Raw genomic sequence first — 20632 nt, 5'->3', positions numbered from 1 at the left:
TCTGTGAATTTTAGTTTCATTATGTGTGGAACAGGAATAACATTAAGGCCTAACACAAAGGCTTTGAATGCCAATTAAATGAAATAAGTTTAAAAAGCACCTATAACCATTACTCCTACTGGTAAGCCCACAAGTGGTGGCTCTTTGGGGCTATTATTTTAAAGCAAATGTGGTTTTAACAACATGCCTTCTGACCTCTCTTTGCTGTAAGAATTAGGAGCTATCTTTTCATTCTGGTGAAGTTTGACTGCTCTAGTCTTTGTCTGCCTGTTTGTCCTAAGGGGACAGGTGAAGTTCAGTTTCTAACCCAGTTTCACAAAATAGTGAGCCTCAGGGAGAGGATGGGTCATTTAAGCCCACTCTACTTAAAATACTTCTGAGATAAGACATTCTGGAGAGGAAATTATCCTGTCAGTGGCAATATCTCTGAAGTAAAAGATATCCTAAGGATTTACTTTGAAATCTGTAGATGCGCATTCTGCCTGAGAGAGCGAGCTAGGGTTTATGTTGAGAAGGTCACGGTGGGCTAGCCAAACAGAGTAACAGAATGTAAGATAAGATTTGGAATTGTTGTGAGGGCCTGGGATCTTCATATTTGTGTCCTCGTATTTGAGCAGTGACTAGTCGGCTGTGGTAAGGACTCAATATATATGTATCAAATACATAAGTTAATAATACATCATGAACTTTAAATATAATTAATAAGTAACCATAGCGTATGCTTCTAATAGAGAGACCCTGGGAATTGATTTTCACTCAAGTAATCTTCTACTTGTCATTTATAAAAGGCCAAAGATAATGTAGTATTCTGAGTGAATGAGTTCCCCTACCTAATAGTTTAATAGCTATATATTGTTCGTGAAAGAGAAAAACTCTCCACCCTCCTCTACCAAGATCACATTTCTGAGCACACGAATGAGTTTTTATTGACTTAGTCACCACAGAAATGTTAAGATCTCCGACTAGTTCAACAGAGAACAAACGTTAATTCTTACATGGTTAGAGATAGAGTGTTATTTATAGACAATATATTACTGTATATTAAATTACGTTGTAATTGCTACAGCAATATATTGACTATATTCAAGTGAACACAGAAGCTTATATTGCTAGAGTTTATATTTGGGGGGAATGTATTGTTCTCCCAACCCTGGTTAAATTCTCAAGGCCCACAGTAGTTTCTGTTACAAAGGAAAATCCATGTCAATACATGAATTTCAGGTAAGCATATTGTGCTGCAAATTTTCCCTCAGGGAGCATTGGCATGGAAGGCAATACAGTAATTTTCCATCATAGAACTCTACAATAATGCAGATTTCAAGATAGAAGCATGCAATTTTTTTTTTTTTAAATACTGTTTCCCAGGAGACTTTCCAAGGGACTTAAGAGACCTACAGTGCCCTTTGTGGGGCACTGCATTTTCTAACACTACATTCTCTCAGCCAAGGTTCCTTCTCAGTCAGTTGAGCATGTTCTGAGAAACAGCACAACGAGTGGTACCTCCAACACTTACAAAAACGATGACATCATTGTTAAAATTTAAAGAAATAAAAAGACGGTGCTTTCTTTGACTTGTTTAGATGAAAGACCAGTAATTGTGATTTCCTTCTCTCACTAGCCAAATCATTAAATCAGTCATTTTCTCTCACTGTGACCAAATCATTGAATCATTCATTTGACTTATGTTGGATCTACATTAAACCAAAATGATGGATTGTTTAGTCATTCTTTTTATAGATAAAAATCCTCAATTCTTTGAACTCATCTCTTTATGCTAAAAGAAAGTTTGTTTTGTTTTGTTTTTTCCCAAGCTCTAGAGTTCAATTATGGCTAACTAACAGCAACTTAAATAGCATTTAAACAAAATAACCTTGGCTTCTAGGTTTCTAACAGGGCACTTCCTAAGTAAATCTTCCTTGGTTAACAGCTGTCAACTGTCGATGGGCGGTGGGTAATTAAATTTGAAGATAGCTTTATGGCTCAGAAAAATAGATAAAATCCTTGGACCAGAAAGGTCTTCAGCTAATGCGGTTATTGCTCCCTCTGGTATTTGAATTAATGTAAGAAATTGATTATTTTCTAATGAAACAGATAAAGAGGAAAACTGCCATTGTTTATTACTTGCAAGTAAAATTTGGTTGAGGCTGTTTTCCTGGCTAAGATCACACTCTTGGTTTTATTTCAGTATAGATTAGGAAGAGAAGGGAAAAAGAAAAAATGATTATTTGAAAAAATACTGGAATGAAACAAACCATGATAGAAAGAATGAGAAGGCAACAGGTAGGGGCTGTGAATACTTGGAAGATGTGGCAGTTAGGAAGGATTTCTTTTTCTTTTCTTTTCTTTTTTTTTAAAGATCTTATTTATTTATTTGAGAGAGAGAGAGAGAGGGTGCACAAGCAGGGGGGAGCAGTAAACGGAGAGGGAGAAGCAGGCTCCCCACTGAGCAGAGAGCCCTACACGGGCTCAATCCCAGGACCCCAGGATCATGACCTGAGCTGAAGGCAGATGCTCAACCTCCTGAGCCACCCAGGTGCCCCTAGGAAGGGTTTCAACAACAGGAAATGCAAACCTCAGTGTGTCTAAAAAAAACATGCATGTTTTGTTTTGTTTTTTTTTTAAATTTTATATAACAGAAGTAGTCCAGTGATAGAGCAGTTCCAGGGTGAGTTCAGAGATTAAATCATTTCTTCAGCCAGGTTTTTTTCCTAAATTTTGCTTGCCATTCTCAGCTAGCAATCGGCTTGGTAAGCCATTCTCAGCTAGCAATTGCGGCACATATCATATCCCTCACATACACATGTCCAGAGGCAGAAAATGAAATCACCTCTTTTCTTGTGCCAGTCTTACGGAGGAAGAAACCTCTTCCAGTACCCCTGCAGAAGGCTTCCCTTTAAATCTCATTGACCAGAACTCATCACATGTCCCGTTTAAACCACTCCCTGGCTGGGGGTGAGGTTGGACGACTATGTTCTATATAGACCAGCTCTGCCTACGGGGAAGACAAGGAAAATTCTGTTAGATGGAAGGTCAATAATGTCTCCTGCTCAAACGAGCACACCCTGATCCTCTACTGTGTGCTGGTGCAGCATCCCTTGAGGGTATTAGTATAACCGATTTATAGATGAGGAAATCAAAACTGGGCAAAGTGTGGTAGCTTTCTTAAAATAATATACTCAGTAAGTGATGAAGCTAGGATTTCAAGTCAGAACTGTCTGACTCAGATTGTATACTCTCACCCCAATACCACACTGTTGCCTATACATCATGATTTGCTTTCAGTTTCAGTTACAGAGCTGCTGTTTTTGGATGAAACAATCAACGCATCTCTATGTTTTGCTTTTCACTTTAGATATACTCCCCTCAGAGCTTCTTCTCAGGGCTTCCTCAGAGCTGTCGACTCTCAGAGACTCACATAACCCCTGAGAAGAATAGGAAAAACTCCACCTGCAGATTTGGTATTTCTAATGGCAAATTGCTATTCTAATTTTACATGTTTGTGGGACATATCTGCTTTGATTTGAATTTAATCTGTCAACACTCAAGCAATCTCTCTACCAAAGAAATTTCCTTTTCAAATCCTCCAAAACTAGTAAGGGCATGTTCATTTCTCCTTTTTTTAGTTTACAGCTTCCTTTTACCCCCAGACCAGCTTCATATAAAGTGAATGCCAAATCCTTTCTTTTAAGCATTCTGCCCATCAATTCTTCCTTTCCACTTTTAGCATATCCGCGTCTCTATCAACATACCTGGAATATCCTCATCTCTTAGTTTTCCAGGCTCACATAATTTAATATTATCCTGCTACTCAAACAAATTATTTTCCTTAAAAATGACTTATTTTATCATTTCACTCTCCTGTTCAAATGTTTGAGTACATTCTACATGTAAAAAAAAATGAAGTATTAAATATATCAATACATTAAAACCAGGCAAGCTGGTCCTCCATGTTTCCTCCATGTGTAAGGAATTATTCTTACCTTGCTGGCTGAAGTTTGATGTCTTTTCCCAAGTCATAATAATGTAACCCATGTCACTATGGGACAGGCACTCTTTTAAGTTCTTGATGTATATCAACAATTTAAACCTCACAACACCCCTGTGAGGTAGATACTATTATTATTCTGGTTTACACATGAGGACACTAGAGTGCAGAGGGATAAACGCACCTGCCAAGAACATATAGAAACGAAATGGCAGAGCTCGGATTCAGACTCCAGTGGTTGGGCCCCAGAGGCCATGAACTCAGTCACATTTTCCTTCTATAGTCCATGTATTTCACTGGAGAGTTATTTATTGAAGAGGTATATGTTGAACATCTATTCTTCACCCCAAGCTATATCCTTCTCCAGATGTTTTTATAGAGAAATTATACAACCATGAGTCTCCTCCATATGATGAAAAGCAAGCTTTATGTAAATTTTAGGCAAAATCAAGGCAGCCTTTATCTTTGCAAACTCTGAGTGACATTTGTTGGATTCTATATTCTCATGTTCTGAGCTCTTGGATTTTTTTCCCCCTATTTCAGCAATAACCTCTGGTCTGGCAGGGGCTGACTTTTTTTCCTGAATGACATCCCTCTCCCCTGTCTTGTTTCCTCATGAAAGAAGCAGTTCCAGTTTCTGGGCCAGGGGTACCACTGCTGCCAACCGCATCACCTATCTGTCTATGATGCCTACCGAGGCTCAGTAACTTAGAACTAGGTTAGCACACCACACAGCACTCTGCATCTCAAATCTCCGAGTTCAAGATCTGTCATCTAGTGCCTTGTTTAAAATCATCTTTCAGGGGCCCCTGGGTGGCTCAGATGGTTGGGCGTCTGCCTTTGGCTCAGGTCATGATCCCAGCGTCCTCGGATCAAGCCCCACATCGGGCTCCTGGCTCAGCAGGGAGCCTGCTTCTCTCTCTCCCTTTGCCTCTCCCCCCACTCATGCTCTCTCTCTCTCTCTCTCTCTCTGTGTCTCAAATGAATAAATAAAATCTTAAAAAAAATAATAAAATCATCTTTCAATGTCTTTTGTTCTTGTCTTCTCTCATGATTGACTTCTCAAGACTCTTCCGAGGTATTTTTATAACTTCCACATAAAAAAATCCTACACTTTACTGTCATTGTATGGGCAAAATATCACAGGCTATGTTTTATGATCATGTGTTAGTAATTTTAGGAATCTAGTTCCTTAAAAGAAAAAGGGGGGAAAAAAAGAAAAATGTGTATCTATTTATCTAATTCCATATGTCTTTTTGATAGTAATTCAAATTTGATAATACTATACTAATACTAATAATTATTAGAATTTATTGTATACTTTTTCTGTCATTCATTTCTAATATTTACATGTATTAATTCAATTGATTTCCATGGGAACTCTTGGTAGAGGTGATATTGTTGCTTTTTGCAAGTGAGAAAATTAAAGCCCAAAGCGGTTCTGTAACTTGTTCAATGTCACAGGAAGTTTGGTACCACAGCCTGGCTTCATACTCCCATGACATTTTCAGATTCTTGGCTAGATGTAGAACTGCTTGAAGAATATAATGGCAAACATTCTGAACTGATATGCCCAGGAAATAGGTTAAATTTGTGACTCCTCTATCTTTACATATGGGATATGGCCCAAGAGTTCACAGAGTATAGTTCATGGCTTTCTATAAGAATTCTTATCATTTCAGATTTTGGTTTATGTCACACCACAGCCTATGAGAATTTCTAGAAGTGTATTTGTGATTCAACATCTAAAATTTAGAAATATTTCAAAATTGAAACAGTAACTTATGAAAGCAAACTCCTTTGTACAGTTTGTCACTCTCTTAAGATCATAATCTCAAGAACAAAGAAATAGTGAACCATTTGAATGGGAGAGGTGTAAATTGTACAAAGGAGCATTTTGGCTGGGAAGAAAATTGAATCTGCTATACTGATTATAGATTTTATTAATTGTCATGGTGCATTCGTTGTCTTCAGAGTTCAGCTATACAGGCACAAATTTTACACATAATGTAGAAGTTAAGTGAGCATGAGTCAGTGATCATTGAGATACTGAAAATCTAAACATTCAGGTCATCTGAATATTTATGGTTTACTTTTTGATATATACATAGGTAGACTGTCATTTAAACAACATAGCCTTCTGAAAGAGGTATAATGGGCAGAGTAGATTTGTTTTCAAGTAATTTCTAGAAAAAGACATCAAACTAGTTAAAATTATGTTGAGAAAGTAAGGTAAATATTTAAAGTAGAAAATACCAATCCTAAAATGATGAATGTATTGATTACAACCATAAAACAGAAGAGAAGCTAAGAAGACATCACACTGTCATTACTTTTTGTTTTTTTTGCTGTTGTTCAATCTGCTCATTTGCTATATTTTGCTATAGTTTTTTGGCTGATCTATTTTAGTTTTGAGCTGATGATAGCCAGTGATAAAACTGAGTTGAGATTCTTACAAAATGTGAATAATTTTTCAATAAAATAGTATCATAAACTTCAACGTTGCATTTATTGATTTATGTTTTACTTCAGTATAGAGGCAATAAATAAAAACAAACCACTAACATAATTCTATTTTATTTATTTTATTATGTTATGTTAGTCATCATACATTACATCATTAGTGTTTGATGTAGTGTTCCATGATTCATTGTTTGCGTATGACACCCAGTGCTCCATTCAGTCTGTGCCCTCTTTAATGCCCATCACCAGGCTAACCCATCCCCCCACCCCCTCCCCTCTAGAACCCTCAGTTTGTTTCTCAGAGTCCATAGTCTCTCATGGTTCGTCTCCCCCTCCAATTCCGCCCCCCGCTTCATTTTTCCCTTCCTGCTATCTTCTTCTTCTTTTTTTTTTTTTAACATATAATGTATTATTTGTTTCAGAGGTACAGGTCTGTGATTCAACAGTCTTATACAATTCACAGCGCTCACCATAGCACATACCCTCCCCCAATAATTCTATTTTTAAATGAATTTATTATTGTAGGAAGGAAAATATATCTTAACTTTTTTGGTAAATATTTCTATAAAATAGTTTTCATTAAAATAATAGAATCATGGAACCAAAATCCTCTATTTTCACTGTGCTGTTCACTATTTCAGAGCTTCGAGAAACCAAGACCTCTGAATACTTCAGCCTGTCCCACCACCCTTTAGACTACAGGATATTGTTAATGGATGAAGATCAGGACCGGATATATGTGGGCAGCAAAGATCACATTCTTTCCTTGAATATTAACAATATAAGTCAAGAACCTTTGAGTGTAAGTTTGTCATTTCTATGAGAGCCATGTTGACTTTGTTAGGTTCCTTTTTCTGTAAACGTTTCAAATATGATGAAAAAATTGTTAGAACTATAGAAAATACAGGCCACATGTCAATAAATAATTGGAAGTTCATACTTACCTCATGGACTGAAAATATAATCAATTCAGTTCTCACTGTCTGGCTTCATAGATTTTAACACTTCAAAACCTGAAACTAAATGAGAAAATACTTCCCGTGTATGTGTTTGCATACGAGTGTGTGTGTGTGTGTGTGTGTGTGTGTATGAGTGTATACAGAGAGATAGAGAGATAAACAGACAGAAAGAAGCATACAGTATAACCTGAAAAAAATGATCAGACTAAAGGAAGATCTACCTTGTCATCTGTATGTAATCCAAGAAGGCCTTAAAAGGAGCAGTTATTAAGTGCACTGTTCTGTAAACAAGTATGACCTCTATTTACCTTCTGTTTCACAAGAAGGACATAAATTGATCTTCATTGGAGTAAAGAAACAAAAGTAAGTTAATTATAAGTTTAATATAACAAGGAGAATTCTGAATTTATTATTTTAACAAGGGTCAATGGCTGACAATTAAAAAAAAATAATCATCACTGTCAGACTTGACCCAAGGCTACAGTGACTTAGAACACTAGCTGAATATTTCAGAGAGGGAATCTCTTGGATTCAATCCAAGTTATTTTAGCTGTTGAAGTACCTAGGGGCCTGTTTTAAGTAAATCTACCAGCCCGGCTCTGTGGTTTACCAAAAACAATATTAAACCAAAATAGCAATGTAAATGTAAATTCATTGTGATGTAAGCAGTTGAGAAAAGTATAGTAGGAAAGGAGGGAAATATACATTTTATTGTACACATGAATGACCTTATTTTAATATTATGTCATTAGGAAATGGGCACATGTTATTGAAAGACTTTTGTTAAAGGAAAAATTGATGGGAGAAATAAAAACAATTATTAGAATAAAATAATAAAATTTTTATGAATTTAAGTTTATAAATTTAAGTTTATAAACTGGAAGAAAACTCTTGAAATATAAATATAGAAATGCCTTAAAGAAATGTGTTAGCATAAAGTAAATGAAGAGCACTGAGTTTTCATACGTATAAGTGAGATTATGCAACCTTTATTTTCCTTTCTGAGCAGGTTTTCTGGCCGGCATCTACAATCAAAGTCGAAGAGTGCAAGATGGCTGGCAAAGATCCCACAGTGAGTGCCTAAAAAAACTCCAAAACTTAAATATTTAGTCTTTGAATCCATGTACCTCGAGTGCAGCCAAGAGTGAGACAAAGGGTGTTGGTATTTTAAATCCTCGGCTGGACACATGGTAAAAAATGTAAATGCAAAGAAATTGGAACTCTTAAACACTGTAACTTAGGAATTCTTGACTGGGTAAAAATTTCTTGCCTTGCTTTCATTATTGCATTCTGACACTTTGCGTGATGGATTTCAGTAATAACCCCTGTTCCAGTGGATCCAACCTGCAGAATTCTCAGCAGGCCACTGAAATAATGATAATGCAAGTGTCTGGAGAAGCTCCCAGATACCATGTGGGCTTTTCCAAAGAAAGGTCTCGGCAAAAGGGTACTGGTGAGCCAGCACATTCCAGAGGCATAAATCACCAATGATTACTGGTATCTTTGTTAGTTAAAAATAACCACGGAAACAAAAATCAAGACAGATATGAATATCAATAAATGTTCAGTGTGCAACATTTGTACAAATTGTGTATCTTTAGGCGGAATTCCATATAAAGAGTTAAGAAAGAAATCTGTATGGATTTCTGCAAACAACTTGCTGAAACTGACACATTCAATTATTCTCAAATATTATAAAACAAATACATGGAGCTGGTCTTTAATGTACACGTTATTTAATTTTATAATGAAGCATGTATGTCATTTTACCTTCTTGTCTCAAAATGCGAAAAATACAATGGAACCATATATCAGAAATACCCGTTCTTACACAAATAATTTGGTAAAAGAAGGTTTTTTTTTTAATGGATTTATTCACTTTTTCAGTCATTCATTCCACCAATATAGATTGAGCCCCTATTATGTATCTGGCATAGTGTTTATTGCTACAGACATAATGTATACTGAAATAGACAGTCTGACTTTCCTCAACTTTATTATCTTGCTGGAGAAGTCAACATCCGATCAAATGAGCCTGGAAGTATGTGCTTATGCAGGTATGAAGTTGAAATATGGTGGCTGGGTAGAAAAACTAGTATTTGTACACACACATACACACAATCAGCTCTGAGGTCATAAGAAATAACAGCTTTGACTTCGTGTAAAAAATGTTGACTAAGCACACATTGTAAGTGTAGAGGTAAGAAATGCTATCTTCAGGGTCCAAGGCTTTGCGCTGAGCTTTGATAGTGAGGGTTTCAGAGATTCATCACGGTGGTTCAAGGAAAAGAATGATCCTTGTGAAAAGAGAAAGTGTGGAAATTAAACTTTTATTTTCATTGACTCTTAACCATCCAGGTATGAGGTTCTGAAAAGGTCTGGTGCGAGACAGGGCCATGGAAGACTGGCGTGTAGTATCTCTGGGTCTCACTGGAGGGTGTTGTCGAGAGGTCACCAGGAGTGACTCAGTTCTGGGTCTTATGTTTTCAGTTTTAGAATTCACCTTTTAAGAGAAATTTTCAAATGGGCAGAAGGAGCTTGCGGAGGCATATTTGCTCCCCATGGGATCTGCTGGGCTGTGGTGCATAGGAAAAAAATCCAGAAAAATGTGTAAGAAACACTCAAAAGAATACATTATACTTGTCTTCTAGGGAACAAATAGTAGAAAGTATAATGTTGTGGAGAAGTCTTTTTTTGTCCCATGAAGCTATTATTTCAATAATTGTGCATGAATTTGATTGTTTTCTTTCATTCTCTAATGTAGAGATTTGGCCCACTGATGTGTATCCTACCATGTCTTGCCTTTTGCCACAATAATATCCTGTGGCTGTAATTACTGGATTTAGTTGTCCTCTTTGTTCAAAAAGATTTTACATTTCCCATTCATATGAAGCATCACAGACAGAATATGTAGGATTTAGATACCATTGCACATTCTCTTTTCAAAGATTGGTGCTGATTTTCTGAAGAATCTTAGCCAAGTAATTTGATGTCTTTCTCCCTTTGGCAAAATAGAAATGCTCTGTCATTTGCTTTCTTATAATTAAGAGTCATTAGATAAAATCTTCAATACATGCTTACATTTTCCCATAGTTTTATCATGCTGTAATATCATTCATGGATATCTTTAAATTCTGCTATGCAGCCAATTAGTATACATAAGAGAAATAACTGGTGGAGGTTTCTGTTCTAATATGGCCAACATTGTTGGGTCCTGGGAAATAATCAAACTAACTCTTTCAAATACATGTTCTGTCATGCAAGAGAAGAGAATGTTTGACAAATCCAGCTCATTTCATACATGTGAAGAAGTAGTTACAGAGAAGTGTCCTTTAATCAGGCCACAAGAAAAAGACCAGTGGTAGGAAAAGAAGGCAAAATAGTCTTTAGAAATTCTAGAGAACAACATATTTTTATTACATGCTTTAATGAAATTAAATAGTTAAGCATCTCCTAATTCTGGGTTAGAAGAAATATCATCTAATACTCAATACTTTATTTAAAAACACTGGAATTTTAATTTGTGCAAATCAGTTACCTATTATGAAGGACCCAAAGGTGAAGAAGATGGAGTCTCTATCTTTAAGAGTCTTTATAAGATACTAGACATGATGAGACATATATGCAATAACTACCAAATAAATATAGCCAACATTTAATGGAATGGGCCAGGCACCGTTCAGAGTGTTTCTTTTAATCCTCGCAATAGTGCTACCAGACGGACAGTATCGTCACCATTCGCATTTTTAAGATAAAAAAACAATCACTAAGAGAGTGAGGAACTTACCGCAGCTGCCCTGCTAGCAAGTGGGAGGTGGCCCACTCTCTGTCTTATCTGATAAAACATGCCATCTCAGTAGGAAGAATTCGGTAAATGCTAAGGATACCCACAAAAGACAAAGAAAAACACACTGCAGCTGGGATATTTAAGAAAGTTTTGATAGATTTGTTGGCAACTACATTAGGTCTATGTTAACTTTTTCTTTATTTCATTTCAATGATACTGAAATTGAAATAAGTTATACCCTTTTCCTCTTTTAGCCTTTGACCCCAAGTACATGTGACTCCCTTCTTATTCAATCATCTTCCCATCTTTTTAACCTGGGAATCATCTACTCACCCTCTCAAGTGACAGTGCAGATGTCATTTCTCTGTAAATTCTCGTCTGCCCACCCGGGGCTAGGCTGGCTGTCCCTCTTTGTACACTGGAAACACTGGCATATATTGTACTGTGTTTGTAACTATAACTCTCCCCTTACTGATTGGAAATACTGGGTAGTGTCGTTATTCACTGTGCTCAGATCCATATCTAGGCTCTTACTAAAGTTAAACAAGTTCTGAAAAAATTCAAACCAAGCATGAGAGTCTGTTCCAAGTGATTGTCAGAAGTTGAGGGTGGGACGCGGTAGATGGTGAGTTTATTGATGCCTTTAAATTAATAATATTTTTAGTAAATTCATTATGCACATATTTTAGAATTTCATTTTGATTAAATTAAAATATTTTGATGTTAAATATTATATTAATCATCTACTTAAGCAAAACATAAACTAGTGACAATTAAAATCCATACTGCTGTAGCAATTAAAAGAAAATATACAGCATGGACTCAAGCATCTCTTATTCCTTTAGATTTTTTTAATGTACCAAATTTTAATTAAAGTTAGAGAAAATAACACTTGTTAGAAAATAATTCCAGATAAACTAAAATTTGATCCCAGTAGTCATATATCATAATAAAGTAATGTTTATAAAGGAAATACATTATCATGGTGGGAATATAGCTAATTTTCTGCCTCACTAAAGAGACTATAACCCACCTCCCATTTCCCTCTCTGTCCCTATATATTCACATTCCTCCATGCTCCATTTATTTCTAAATGTTAATATTTTATTCATACTCTAAATAAATTGAGCTTACACAGTAGCACATATGCTGTCAAACATATCCAATGAGATAGGGCATAATGAATGCACTAAGTAAATACTGTAAGAGATTGTTGGAAAATTAAGTAGGATTACATATATTTAAACATGTGCATTACATGCACACAGTGTCAAACTTTATTAATCGAGGAATATCAGTTTCCCTATTTATGTGACCAAAGGATCCCAAACTACTGGAAAATATATTTTCTTTAGAAATATATTTATCAAAATACCCTGATTTACTGCTCACACCAAAGTAGTATAGGCCAAGAAGAAAAGAATAAGAGGGACTTTTTTCCCCATTGCATAGTCTGGGCCATGAAGAGTCAATATTTTTAAAGCCTTATGCATCTGTGCTCCAGGACATATTTTCAAAAACATCTATGTTAAAAATTACATAACAAATACATGTTCAATACAGAAATCTTTGAAGACCTAGAAGAGCATGTAAAAAGCAACGGAAAACAATTATCTTCTGAGCTCTTTCACCCTAGAGACTTAACCTCTCTGTGCTTCAGTTTTCTTGTCTGCATAATGGGCATCCTCATAGTACCTACCTTATTGGGTTGTTATGAGGATTAATGAGTTAATATTTGATGAGAGCTTAGTACAGTACATAGCACATGGTAAGTGGTATATTACTATTAAGTAAATAAAATAAATTCCATTACTCAAAAGTAATGGCTTAAAAATTGGGTGTATATTTTTGCAGCACTTTATTGTTTGAAATTTATAGGAATATAAATAAAATGGTATTATATTCTGCATAATGTTAACAGCGTGATTTTTCATTTAGCATTGTACCAGGAAGCAGTTTTAAAAAAGGACTAAGCAATTAAAAAAAAAAAATCCACAGTTGTAAACTTCACCGAAGACTCATTCTCCAAACCTTTCGTAGATGTCTGCTATGGTCAGGACCTGTACTAAGCTCTGTTCAGGAAAAATGCCCTGTCCACTTCACCAGGCTTTTTCTGGCCACTGAAATAAAAAATACATATGGAGGAATCCAGTATCTGACACTGTGCATATTTATTGTGTGCTAGACACGATTCCATACACAATTGCTCACAACAAATATTATCATCACCATTTACAGGTAAAAAGATTGAAGCACAGAGAGGCTAACTAAATGTCTCAAGTTCAAACAGCTACTGAAAGGTAAAGCTAGAGTTTGTACCCAGGTCAATTGGCTCTGAGATTTGTACACTTAAATCCACCTACTACTGCCCATCTGAAGACTGTGGCATGATGACAGACCAACTCTAATTGCCGCTCTGGTTTCATCACACAGTAATTCACTATCCCCTCTAGGCACCACTTCCCAAGTAAATCCTGCTCTGTCATGCCCCCAGTATTTTTGTTGTTGCTGTTCATGTTCTTTTTTTTCTGTCGGAAAGCTCTTTATACTTTTGCCTGTCAAAGTATCTAGCTTACTCTTCAAGTTCCAGCTCCAATGACACCCCGTTTCAAACTCTTACACCCAGCGTTATTCATTCTCTCTTCTCTCCTCCTGTAGCATATTTTTGAAAAAATATCACTCTATTATAGCATCTACACAGCCTCATATATTATGGTTTCCTTTCTCTGAAAGGGGAAATTGAATCTATTCATTTCAGTGTTGTTGGCACCATATGCAGTATTTACATAGAACGAGTTCAGTAAATATTTGTTGGATAGCATTGATATGATTGCTGTGGTCTAAATCAGAAATAATGTGGACAAAAACTATGGAAACAGAAAAGACCTAGGAAATGATTTTCAATAATTAACTGATTTGTTTTTCCTTTGTGTTTTTCTTTGTGGGGATGGTTGGAGGGGCACTCTGGGCATTATCAGGTAGTCTGGGAATCTGTTTCATGGTGAATCCACCCCTCTCTTTAGAAAAACTAGATGGTGGAGGGTAACCATGGTTCCAGACCCAGCACTTCATTTAACCTCTTTGGGACTCAGTTTCCTCATCAATAAAATGGGACTAATACTTTAATTGGAACATTGCTTTGAGGATTAAAAATACATAACATCAAAGGATTAAGAGCTCTGTAAACATTAATAACTTGTAAAAACTTTCCTCTACCCACTGTGGATTCCTCACCCAATGACAAATTATAAAGTGATTAAAAGTACAAGATTCAGCGTTAGACACATATGTGCTTGAAAATCTGTTTTACCTGTTTCTAGCTCAATGACTTCAAGCAAATTAACTAAAAAAGCTCTAAGCTCTATTTTTCTAAAAGGAGTTGAGTTGTACCAAACTGAATGAATGTGAAGTGCCCAAATGGCATAAGTACATTCAATAAATGTGAGCTATAAGAGGAAAAATCAAACCTCCTGGGAAGTAGAACAGGTTAAATATGTAAAATGATCATTCCAAAGTCTAGTGCATGGTAAATTCCCAACAAATACTGACCATGATAAGTAGATATAAAATATGTAGAGAGATGGAAACATATACATGAAACAAGTATAATCTGTATTTGAAATATAGAACATATTAGTGCTGTCTTTGTTTTTACCAATACCAGTAATTCATGACAGTAAACTGTCCACAAAACTCAAGACGACATATAATCTATTATTAATAGAATTGACTTCATGTCTTATATGGGAAAATAGAATATACAGAATCCCAGAATGATTAAACTTTATGTGAAAAACATAAACACAAGTCGATAACCTAAACCTGGATGTATTATATAAACACCATACTTCATCTGTTCTTTTTCTACGGAGAAACACATTATCATCTACAGTTATGTAGTCAATTTCCAGGTACCTCTATAGACAGGTGTCAAGATACAGTGACACTATATATTTAACAAAAACTCTTGATGTCTTAAAAATAAAGTGTATAGTCTGGTCTGTAAGGATTAATTTCTTTGACAACAGAGCTAATGATTATTTCATAATAAAAACATGTATAAAATTACAACATATAAAAATAAGCATCTGTTCACTGGTGAGCAATAATATAAAAGGAGAATATTATGAGAAAATGTAAAATAATATTGACTTAAAATTAAACTTGACTTCTACTAAAAAAATTAACTTCTACCTTAGTAGAATTGGTTGTTTTTTTTTACTTTACTAATAATATAAATAATAAATATGCTTATTAAAAATTAGTAATATGGTACTTAAAAGAGTAAAAAAAAAAGAAATATATGCTGTATGACTACCCATGGGAAAACCACTGTTACCTTTTAATATATCTATTTATAAAAAAATTTGTCCTGGGGCACGTGGGTGGCTCAGTTGGTTAAGTGACTGCCTTCAGCTCAGGGCATGATCCTGGAGTCCAGGGATCGAGTCCTGCATCGGGCTCCCTGTTCGACGGGGAGTCTGCTTCTCCCTCTGACTCTCCCCCATCTCATGCTCTCTCTCTCATTCTCTCTCTCTCAAATAAATAAATGAAAATAAATAAAAAATAAAAATTTTGTCCTTATAACATCATTTTTATTTATTTTATTTTTTTAAAGATTTTATTTATTTGAGAGAGAGAGGGCGAGAACTCAAGCAGGGGGAAAGGCAGAAGGAGAGGGATAGGCAGACTCCCCGCTGAGCAGGGAGCCCACCGTGGGGCTCGATCCCAGGACCCTGAGATCATGACCTGAACCAAGGTCAGACACTTAACCAACTGAGTCACCACAGTGCCCCTTTAATATCATTTTTATGATGTTTTTTGTGAAGAAAAATGACTAAAGAAGACAACATTCAATCTCAGGCTTGCTTAATTTGTAGTCAACAAAGGATAGTGAGCCTAGCAATACACAACATGCAATGATTAATTCACAGAGATCTACCTTTGATGCTGACCATGTTTATATACTTCTGCAAGGTCAGAGTCAACTTATAGTTACAATACTATTTTGCATTTCATTGAGTGAACAAATGACAACTTTTCCAATAGTGGGACTAGGAGCAGGTGAAAAGAAAACTGGGGAAGAAAGTATTTTAGGGGAATGGAGGCCAGAGAGATAATGATCGCATCACAATGTTGGCATGTGTTTACAGTCTGTTTTATTCACCCACTGTAAAAGCCAGTAGTGTTTGCCATTATGTGGTAATGATGATATGGACATTGTATAAGCACAGTTTCGTTCAAAATATGTTTATATAACGTATATGTGTGCGCACGTGTCACGTTTTGAGGAACATTTGAGGAAACAATTTGGTGTACTTTTCAATTTCTCAACTCCCTCAGATATAGAGTAAGTTCATAAAGTTTCAGAACATAAAAACTTACACAGTATATAAAATACTAAAATATGAGAGAGACATACCAATTTACTCATCCAAGTTGAACTACCTTCTCCCTGAAGTAAACCAATAGAATAAACCATGTTATTCTCTTGTTATCTCCTAACAACAACAAAAAAAGTGAGAGCAGGAAGGAAAATATATAGCAGAGTATGAGAGTACTACTTAGAAATAGCAATAAAAGTCACTGTATTACTAACTGCTTTTGTTCTTTCAGCATGGCTGTGGGAACTTCGTCCGTGTAATTCAGGCTTTCAACCGCACTCACTTGTATGTTTGTGGGAGTGGTGCTTTCAGCCCCGTGTGTACTTATTTGAATCGAGGGAGGAGATCAGAGGTAAGTGTAACAATTTTTCATTGTTAGTTTTGGTGTTAGTGTCAAAGATTTCTTAAAACTGTATTTGAATCTATAAAAGCTGTAATCAATCAAAGGTTCAAGCCCTTTTATTTATTTATTTATTTATTTATTTTTTATTTATTCATTTAAGACACAGAGATACAGAGAGAGAGAGAGAGAGAGAGAGCATGAGCAGGGGGAGAGGGAGAAGCAGGCTCCCCGCTGAGCCAGGAGCCCGAGGTGGGGCTCGATCCCAGGACCATGGGATCATGACCTGAGCCGAAGGCAGACGCTTAACGACTGAGCCACCCAGGCGCCCCCATTCAAGCCCTTTTAACTCAAAATATATTTTGTTTGGTTACTGTCCTCCAAGTTACTTAAAGTGTAGCTTTTGCCTTCGACTAAATATATATATTTCTGAATAAAAAAGCTGCAAAAGATAAAGGAAAGAAAAATGGTGTAATTTTATAATTATTTAGAAAAGGTATTGATACTATTTGCTCCAAATTATAGAAATATTGTAGTATAACCTCACTTTCTTAAAGCTATTTTAAATAATTTCTTATTTAACTTTCAAATTTGGTAAACTTTTATGAGAGAACTGTACGAGATCTATAAAGAAGGATGCCAAGTGCCTTTGCTGAAAAGAACTTTCTATAATTGATAGATCATACTTCCATTTTAGACCAACATTAGTCTACCCTAGACTTTTTTAGCTTTATTTTTACATTAGTTAAAATGATTTGGGGTTCTATGAACAAACATATTTGCTAAACACTAAGTATATACCTAATATGTATAGACAAATAAAGGCTGGTTGAACTTCACCAATGATATTTAAAACTGTGTTCATCTCAATTTGTAATTAGTGACTAAGGAAAGTATGCATTAGACCAAAAAGTTTTTCCTCCTTCCTTTAATCGAACATGTTGTTTTACTAAGTAGAAGTATTTTAAAAACTTAATTATTTCAAATTATCTTGCTTTGTTTTCCTTATGCAACTTAAATCTAGAATGTCCAGTTCTTAAAGAATGTCAGTTCAATCTTAGAGATTAGAACTGTAAAAAAGATTAAATATTGCTACTGATATACCTTCTTAAGTTTATTTTCCTTTAACAGAGATTAATGTACTCTAGTACAAATATAATTGAACAATGATTCTCTTTATATTACTTTATTATTAATTTTTTTCAGACATGTAATTTATACACATATGTCTTTGGGTAAATAAAAAGTCATTTAAAAATAGCTGAATAATTATAAGTTGACCCCAAAATAAGGCATTTCCAAGTGGTTCAAGATGATATGAAATATCACAAGTCTTAAAGAAAAGGAAAGCTATGCTTCTTGGAAGAGTACAGTTGGCGGCATTGAGCTTGTCATTAGAACCACATGCCTGTGATCAATTGATTAAATAAACTCCTGCCCCAGACGTCTGCAATCTGTCAGACACTCCACTGAAGGCTGTGCAGTTCTTGTACAGGCCAACAATAGCATAGCAGTTTTCAGAGCACAGATTTCAAATAAAATCATTTTCCCATGTACAAATGGCCCACGATGTACTTCGAGACTTAATTGGAACATTGGTCCAAAAAATAATCTCCTTTGGAAAACCAGCATGGAATAAAATTTAATCACTTTACTAAATATGAACTACTTTAGTCTCACTTCAAAAGATATATTTCAAAGGGGAAGCATTTCCATTAATTAATCTCTTTAAATAATACGTGAACATCTTAAGAGCCAATTTAAGTATGAAAAGCATTATGAATTTTAAGCTTTGTATGTAGTCGATTCAAGTCAAAGGGTTTCACCATAACATCATTTTTTATATATCTATAGTATATAAAAACATAAATATAGAATGCATAATCTCTCAAGCATCTACTATATTTGTTTTCTTTAGTTTAGGATAAAAGATCCCTGAGCATAAAATGACCGCATGATACAGAGAGTTATATTTTGAGAGAATTTTCCTTCTTATGAATCACTAACGCTCTATTTTTTTTAAGATTTTTTTTAAAGATTTTATTTATTTATTTGACAGAGAGAGAGAAAGCACAAGTAGACAGAGTGGGAGGCAGAGGGAGAGGGAGAAGAAGGCTCCCTGCTGATCAGGGAGCCGGACGCGGGGCTCGATCCCAGGACTCTGGGATCATAACCTGAGCCGAAGGCAGCTGCCTAGCCGACTGAGCCACCCAGACGCCCCTCACTAATGCTGTATTTTGTAATGACCAGAGGTAGTACTCACTGGTAACACCATGTGCTGGTGCTAAGATATGGCCTTTTTCCTGTATTTCAAACCAGTTTGAGAGTGAACCAAATTAGGGTGGCACAATCATTACTTATTCCGTTTTATTTCTGAGACACTATCTACCACCTTCTATCTGCCTGTCAAATAACAATTCACTGGTTCTCAGAGGTTATTTTATGAGCCTACTTCACATTTGGAACATCACACACTTTCATTATATCCTATGAGTCTTTCATTATTCTGTGAGACCGAGTCAGAGCTTTTCCAGACCATTTCAATGGTGCCCATCCAAAGAGCCTACGAATCCTTGCTACCTCAATTCCTAACCATGGTACTTCTCTTCTGTCCACTGTCTTCATTCTCTGTCTTCTGTTCCTAAAAACAGATAAAGCAACACAAGGATATAATGACTTGAAATAATGACTAAAACATTAATTTAAAAGCTATAATTGGTTAATTTTGCTGCACATTCTTGGAATAGTACTACATCTCATTTCTGGTTGATTTTATCAGATGTCTCCATACATTGGTTCCAGCAGTTGAATACTGTTTAAGCCCCTCAGTTATCAAGCAGATAACCTTACCTTTGAATGTCCAAGAATATCACAGGCATTCAAATTATTCCCCAAGCCTTTTGAAGCACATTAGTCACCAAACTTTTCTGCTTATGCATCTTTTTGTAGCTTTCCATTTGTCAGAAGAAAAGTTGTGCATTTTCCTTATCAATAAAGTTCTTTGATCAATAACCTTCATTATTCTGTTTAATATCTTCATTTTCTTTCTCCTGTTATTTACTGTTTTTCCTGTTTTAAAATAGGATGTTTCTTTTCCTTAAAATCATTCTCAGATCTTTGACTTTTTTCAACTCTTTTTCTTTTTCTCTCTTTTACTTACCACAAAACTTCTCAGACTAGTAGGCTATATTTTCAGCTTTTATATTCCTGTTTTTCATGTAATTATTAAAGCTTTCTGATCTGACTTTCATTACCATCCATAAACTAAAACTACTTCCTAGTGACCAAGATTCCTCAGTGATCAGATTGATTCCCCTAATCAGCATCCTTTCTCCTAGACCAATCTATAACATGTTGGTCATGCCCTCTATTTTTCAATGCCTTTATTGACATCTATAACCGTGGGACATTTTGCTATGCCTTCTTTCCTAATTTTTCACCACCTACTCTCTTTCTGGTCCTACTTGTTTCTCTCACTGATTCAATCTACAAATTTGTATTTATTTGATGAGAATAATGGCAGAAACAAAATTATATCAGAACTTGTAAGCTACCTTTAAGATGTTGGTCTTTATCCTGTGTCAAAGGAAGAACAACTGTAATGATCTTAAGCAGAAAATGGCATGGAAAGGCATGTGTTTTCACTTGTGTGTTATGTTGCAAATGATTTAGGGTGGAGAGGGAATGAGGGTTGTAGTGAGATCAGTTAGAGAG

General features: G+C 35.5%; 1 protein-coding gene across 2 annotated transcripts in view; it reads left to right on the top strand.

The window, feature by feature from the left end:
- The window catches only part of SEMA3C (semaphorin 3C), a 178831-nt gene that overhangs the window by 79189 nt on the left and 79010 nt on the right, over positions 1-20632 (top strand). For both annotated transcript variants that reach the window (XM_025872795.2, XM_073898718.1), the window contains exons 3-5: positions 7090-7250; positions 8417-8479; positions 16811-16930. In XM_025872795.2, the coding sequence (XP_025728580.1) occupies positions 7090-7250; positions 8417-8479; positions 16811-16930 (344 nt within the window). The remainder of the gene's footprint in view (positions 1-7089; positions 7251-8416; positions 8480-16810; positions 16931-20632) is intronic.

The sequence above is a fragment of the Callorhinus ursinus genome, unplaced genomic scaffold, assembly GCF_003265705.2.
Source record: "Callorhinus ursinus isolate GAN/ISIS: 27379988/994484 unplaced genomic scaffold, GSC_fseal_2.0 scaffold12, whole genome shotgun sequence".
NCBI lineage: Eukaryota > Metazoa > Chordata > Mammalia > Carnivora > Otariidae > Callorhinus > Callorhinus ursinus.
This window is presented reverse-complemented; position numbering and strand designations above follow the sequence as displayed.